General features: G+C 32.4%; 1 protein-coding gene across 1 annotated transcript; it reads right to left on the reverse strand.

Annotated features, from left to right (window-relative positions):
- Positions 1-3,204: 3,204 nt before the first annotated feature.
- LOC107894220 (binding partner of ACD11 1) lies at positions 3,205-6,891 on the reverse strand. The gene is made up of 5 exons (XM_016819468.2): positions 6,651-6,891; positions 5,601-5,704; positions 5,206-5,281; positions 4,245-4,319; positions 3,205-4,164 (listed from the first exon to the last, which is right to left on the reverse strand). Exons 1-5 carry the CDS (start codon positions 6,654-6,656, stop codon positions 3,490-3,492), a joined length of 936 nt encoding a protein of 311 aa, XP_016674957.1. The 5' UTR covers positions 6,657-6,891; the 3' UTR covers positions 3,205-3,489.
- Between the last annotated feature and the right edge of the window lie 263 nt (positions 6,892-7,154).

Genomic DNA, 7,154 nt, shown 5'->3' on the forward strand with positions numbered 1-7,154 from the left:
TTAATTAAATTAAAATTATTATTTAGATCGAGAAATGAATCAAATAGATCTAAACCAAGGAAAAACTAATGTGTTGGATTAGTCGTTGACTTTGTTTTTACGACTGTTTTTGTCAAGATAAGTTCGTAATGCTTTAACTTAAACTATTGAATATTTACTTGTGAACTTTAATATTTATATATACATATAACAGTTGTATTCATGTAATAGTCACTCGAAATTATGATGAAAAATATATTAATACAATGAATGGTTAATAAATGGATGAATGAATAAGTAGCCTTAAACTAATTGTATGGAAATGTTATATATATGGAGTTGTATTGTTGATTTGAATAGATTGAAGTTGATTAATGTGGATAATGTAAGGGGTTAAATTACGAGATGATGGAAGTAGGATTATATGATTACACATCTTGAGGTATAGGGTATATATAATATGTCGATTTTATCGACTAGTGCTGGGCACACACATATATATATATAATATTTGTCAGTTTCACCAACCAATACTGAGCACACATATATATAATATTTGTAGGTTTCACTGACCATTGCTGGGCACACATTAATTTGTCAGTTTCACCGGCCAATGCTGGGCACATATATATAATAATTGTTGATTTCACCGACCAATACTGGGCACACATATATAATATTTGTCGGTTTGACCAACCAGCACTACACGCAAAACTTCATTACAAAATTATCCGTCAGGTACTAGGTGCCAATAATGAGTTATTTGATTGGAGCAGTGTATCGATCTATTTTGAGATGTTTGGTATTGAAAATGATAGCAAGGGAATGGCTATTATATCAATGTTCTATGGTTAGGTATGTGAATAAGAACTTATGAGTATTTAATTCATGGACTGAAGTTTATTATGTGAATAAAAGGTTGAGTTGAGTTTTAAATACGTGTATGGGTAATCTTTTATGCCATTATAAGTCATTTGTTTCATTTGGTTTAACGGGCGATTAAAGATTTAATCTATTATTTATGTATATGGAAGGATTTATGTTTTTAGAAGATGAAAAGGAAAAAATGTTGATATATGTATTTGAAATGAAAAGAATGTTAATTGAATATATGAAGAATGAAATATATATTGAAATCTTTTTGTGATATGTTTTGTGATTTGGTTGGATTATATGTACATTTTTATATTTTCTAACTTTGTGAGGTGTTGTGGATAGGAAAGAAAAATATTCATATGATCTAATGAGAAATGTTTGAATGGTTTAATCATTTTATATTTGGTAAGTTTAAGCTCCCTTTTATGCTAGCTTACAAAGCATTATTTGCTTATGTAGTTGTTTTTCTCTGTTTTGTATATCATTGGAAAGCTCAACCAGTTGGAATCTCGTCAGAGCACAGTCACACTATTAGTTGATCATTTTGGTAGTTTTTTTTTATATTTGGCATGTATAGGGCTTAATGTAATCTTGGTTTCTTGGTTGTTTTAAGCAATGATGAGTTTAATTGTGGTTGGTTGAAGTTGTGTGCAAGTGGTGATGTAAATAAGTAATGTTGTAGTTGTGTATGACCTTCTTAAGGTAGGTAAATCATGATTGAATGGTATGCTTATGAAATGGTTTGGTATGTTTGATTTATGTAGAATGAGTGATCTTAAGACGTTGAATAAGACTATGTTTGGTTTGTGATTGTGGTACCTTTTGTCAATACATTGGTTAGTCTTATAGGTTGATGGAATTGGTACGTTTTAAGCGTGTTTAAAATGTGTTTTGGTCATAAGAATGTTTGTGGAAATGGTGTGTCTTGGTGTGCTAGAATTGGGTTTGAAATGGCTTGTTTTAGGGTAATCTATGCAGCATATGGCCTGGGACACAGGCTGTCACATAGTCGTGTGCCACATACGGCCACCCCACTCGATTGTGTGTCATTATTGTTTTAGGTGCAGGTTTCACATAGTCTAAGACACGGTCGTATGACCCAACATCTAATGCACACACGATTTGGCACATGGCTTGCAAAACGGCCGTGTGGCCCTATTTTGAATACCCACACGGGCTGGGATATGGCCGTGTGTCCAGACGTCGAATGTCCACATGGTCTAGGCTATGTCACACAGCTGTGTGACCCTTATTTTTGAGCTTTTCCAAAATTTTCTGATTTGTTTCGAATTGATCCTAGAATGTTCTCAAACTATTTTTAGAGCCCCATAGGTTTGATTTAAGGCCCGTAAGTGTATTTTTATCATGATTAGATTCAATTATTAAATGTTAACATTTAATTTGTATAATTGTTTCACTTGTAAAGTTAAATGTTCTACTTTACTCGGTAATACTTTGTAACCCTAATCCGATAACAAAAAAAATTAGGGGTGTTACATATGTGTTTCCAAGCCATCAATATAATAGGTCTCCCTTATAAAACATGGCACCATTCTTCAAATAAAACACTCCCCCTTTCAAAATGCATCATATTGTCAACTAAGAGTTCAAATATATCATAAGCATGGAATATAAACTTGAAAACATAAGCTGAATTCCTAAAGAAAGTATTCTCCAATAGAAATCAACATCAAGCTTGAATAAACAACATAATCAATCATCATTAAAAACTCAGGATGTAAACAAACAAACAAAAAAAACTCCCTAGGAGAATGCATCACCAAATATCATGATTAAAAAATCTCCTTATCACCTTAGGTTACAAACATGTATGGTTATTTATCAATTAGTCAACCAAGCATATCTGAAATCCCAAAGGATTTATAAAGCATGATTAGTCAAAGTGCATAACAAGCAAGCAAGATGTCAAGTTTTGAAATGCATAGCAAACAAGCAAGATGGTACCAAGTGTAAAAGTAGTAAATTAAATAGCCCCATGAGCAACAAAATAGAGCAAAAAAATTTAGAAATGCATTTTACTGGTATGACATTCTATATATATATATATTTAAAATATTTAATAATTATGTGAGAAAATATTATGTTGTAATGTATCTAAATTTAACAAAAAGTTTAATAGTATCAACAATTTGTTAAATTTACATTAGCATTTTAATTAGAATAAAATTGAATAAACCTTGAGGTACCAAATTATGTCAAAAACTAAAATATAAATATTAAATCTCAAATTTGAGTATAATATTAGGACTGAAATTAAAATTTGACGATTTTTATATAATTAAAAAAATAGATCGAAATTTAACCAAAATTGTTAATAACGTTGCCAGGTATGAAAGAAGCTTTTATATAGTAGTATAGATTGATTATTCTTTTACAATTTTAGGTTAAAAATAAATAATAAAAAAATGGAATACAATGACATGGAGCAATGGAGTGATTATAGTGGAGATGAATAAAGCAATCTCCACCCAGCTAGCACCATTGCTATCCCTATATAAAACAATATGTGGACAAACTATCCTACATTCAACTATGTCCAGATGACAAGTGATTCATGCTTCCCATGTTGCTACTTACGGTCTTTGTAGATGAAAGGATTAAATCATGTGCTGATTAGGGCTTGGAAGATTGCTCTCCTACAGTGGGGTCAACAACTTCGATAGATTCAGCTTCTTTAATCTCTGCATTCCCCTCTGGTTTCTGAGCTTGTTGCTCACCCACAACTTTATCTTGTGTAGATGAGGGATTGGAAGGTTGCTCACCTCCTTTAGCAGGCTCAGCAGCTTTGACAGAATCAGCTTCATTAACCTGTGCATTTCCCTCTGGATTCTTCGCTTGTTCCTCGGCCAAAACTTTTTCTCTCGTCTTCTGCCCCACATCGCCCGCAGCCTTAGCAACCTTGTTGAAAGCACCCATAGCCCAAGTGGCTCCCGTTAAAACATACTGATTCTTCATGAGAGCAGAACTGGCATTGCTCACCGTCTGCTCAGCAGCTGTCAAGGCCGACTTGGTCTTCTCGGAAACCTGATACTTCTGGTCCATTTCCCTCACTTTTTCATTCATAATGGTTGTGCCAACATTGATTTTCTCAGTGAAACCAATCTTCTGGTCCAGAGAAGCAACTGTGGCAGTAGCAGTTGATGTCAGCCCATGCTTCTCATCAAAGGTTTTTGCTTTGTTCAATGCATCTTTGCCGAGAATAAATCCTCTGGCAAGCATGTCACTTACAACATCTTCTGCTTTCTGAACAGCAGATTCAGCATTGGCAGAACCTTTGTTCTCTGTTGCCTGAGGTTATCAAACAATTCATTCACGTTAAAATTATAATTTACGAAATCAATGCAGAGAAGCATAGGTTATGACATTACAAGTGTTGCAGAAGCAGGTGGCTTGTAATCAGGAGCTAATTCTATGGTAACAGACTGATCAACAATTGTTGCCCCCTGAAGAAAACCATGTAAGCTGAACTCGTAAGAATTATATTAAAAAAATAATCTACACAATCAATCAACGAGAACCTTCAATGGAAAAGGCTCTTTCATGAAAAATCCAAACTTTGAAGCTTCAACAATTAACAATAATATGACCATCAGAATCATATGAAAAAGAGTAAGAGGAAACATCAGTAAAACAATTTGATCTATTAAAATCAAGTCGAATTAATCTTTGCTAAGAAACATAATGATTCTAACCAACAAAAAGGAAAAGGGAAACAAAAATAAGTACATCTTGGAACCATGATATTAACCTAAAACACAAAGTTGAGCATTGAAGAACTAAATGCAAATTATATCAGAATAAATGCTTTTGTACAACATATTCCAATGGCCAACATGAATGTTGTTTTGCGAAATCAAATAAACAGTTCACAAGTCAGAAAAACACGTGCAAACTGAAACTTCTGCCACAAAGGTTTTAAGCACCATTGAGAAGTGGAACGAGATTTGATCAGTTCCCTTGAATCAATTATCATAAAAGAAGCATAGTATAAATTCAAGATATAAATACAAATGTAAGCAGTCAAATGCATAGAAGGATTTACATATGTTTCAGCAAATCTTCTAGTAACAATGATTGCTTATCTTTTAAGTGAGAAATTACTCTAAACAAAATGGGCATTGGTAATGTGATCCACCGAAAATGCATCAAGCATTCACTCTCGAAAGCACATCACACGTGGGATACCACAAAAGACCAACGTTTAATTCCGATATCTATTAGACTGATAATTTTCATTCTACAAAAAGCATGAACTTTAATATCGTGATGCATGAGGAAGAGTTGGTGACAACAATTAACATAATAAGGAAAAACTCAAAAGATGAATACCGAAAGAAGAACAGCAGTCTCTGCCCCCTTTGAGTCCTTGAAAGTAATATATGCAACTTGAGATTGTTCATTATCACTGAACAAAATAGATACAGGAACATAACAAACTTAGACCAGACAGCATTTTCAAAATTTCAGAACATTAATATAATGGTAAAATTACATGTGCCAGAAGACAGAAGAATTAGTTTCAATTTTCTTTGTATCCCATACCAAATTGGGTGTGATTGTTGGAAATGGACATTATGTCTAACACAGGTATGTTCATTTTTTAAAGCCTTTTCTTAGAGGGTCAGTTGGAAGTCATATATGTGCCAACACATTCAGCTATGAATCAGCCATAGTTCTTGAATACAGATAGTTCATGAAAAATGAAGGGTCGGAGCAATACTAACCCATTCATATCAACATATGCAATTTCACCGGAGAAGGAGAAGAACTCCTTGAGATCTTTCTCAGATGCACCCAAGGAAACGTTTCCCACTTTCACAGATTGGGTCTGTCAAAAAATAAAAAAGACGGAAAAAGTTACAAATAAACCGCTAAAAGGCTAAAACTGATAAATCATCTTCCATCCCCCATTATTACATGCATTTACGGAGAAAATATCCCATATATCTTTTTAGTCTAACGTCAAAACAAAATTTCCATTAGGTTTCAACCTCGTAGGAAGTTAATAGATAATAATCAGGGGCGTTCGCATCCACACATATAGATAATTTAACATAAAAATCAGGGAAGGTCTAATGCATTTACATTAGAGCGAGCTAAACTCTGCATTTTTTTTCAAAAATTGAAGAAAGCATTAATTAAGCAATTCTCTTTCCACCCTAATTAATGTGTACCAGCTTTCAAAATTGTTATGTATGCAACGAAGTGAAATCAAACAGATCAATGTATAGTTTACATACAAATCCAAAATACTAAAGAAATCTTTATTTGTAAAGTCCAAAAATATTTACAAACAAAAAAATGGAAAATATATTATAAATTGCTAAGAGTCGGGAAAAAAAAACAATCGCATTATGTAACGAAATAAGGAAAAAAAATCAAATGCATATAAGTTGCAAATACAAAACTTAAATTACATTATATCGTTAGATAAATGAGACCTTAAAAAATTAAAATAATTACAAATTCTCTTTTCATTTTCAGATGAAATTGAAAAGAAAATAAAATGTATAACAATTGCAGAATACTAAAATTACATTAGATTCTATATGAAACCTTAAATAATTAAAAAGAATTACAAATTGTCTTTCATTTCCCGATGGAATTAATCGAAAAAGGAGAAAAAATATATATTACAAACTCAATTAACGATATTTAAATCAAAACAAGAACAACATTAGATCTTGAAGTTGAATCCGAATTGTTAAAAAGTATAAACTTTTTTAGTCAACGAAACAAGATATGAGAAACCGAAAGGAAAAAGAAGCACTAACCGCCATGTAGTTCCGTTTAAAGGCGGAAGAGATAGAATTTTTTATTAAGCGGAGAATAAAATTTTATTTCTCTATTATTTTCAACAAAAAACAAAGAAAATGGAAATTTTCCCTAGGGGGAGAAGTTAAATGGTGTGAAATGTGAATGAAACATCTTTAATAAGTTTCCTGCTATAAATGACAGTTCCATACAGTATTGAGGGTATGTTCGGGATATTGATGCAAAATGAGAAGCGTAGCTATTCTACTTTCGAGTAGAATTGGTTGTATGTGATTTGAAGTGCTGGGGCGCGTAAGATCAATCAAGCAACTTTCAATTTTTTTATTATAGGAAATGATATTTTTCTTTCATTTTTAGTTTCTTGCGACCAAAATAGTTAGCAACGGGGGAAAGAATTGTTTTGGTAAAAGCATATCTTCAGTACTTCTCAATTTTAATATTAAGTAAATTGATCATTCTCAAAAGTTAGAATAATTTAATCCTTATTAATTTTGGCAATATCA

This window comes from Gossypium hirsutum, chromosome A13, assembly GCF_007990345.1.
Source record: "Gossypium hirsutum isolate 1008001.06 chromosome A13, Gossypium_hirsutum_v2.1, whole genome shotgun sequence".
Classification (NCBI taxonomy): Eukaryota; Viridiplantae; Streptophyta; class Magnoliopsida; order Malvales; family Malvaceae; genus Gossypium; species Gossypium hirsutum.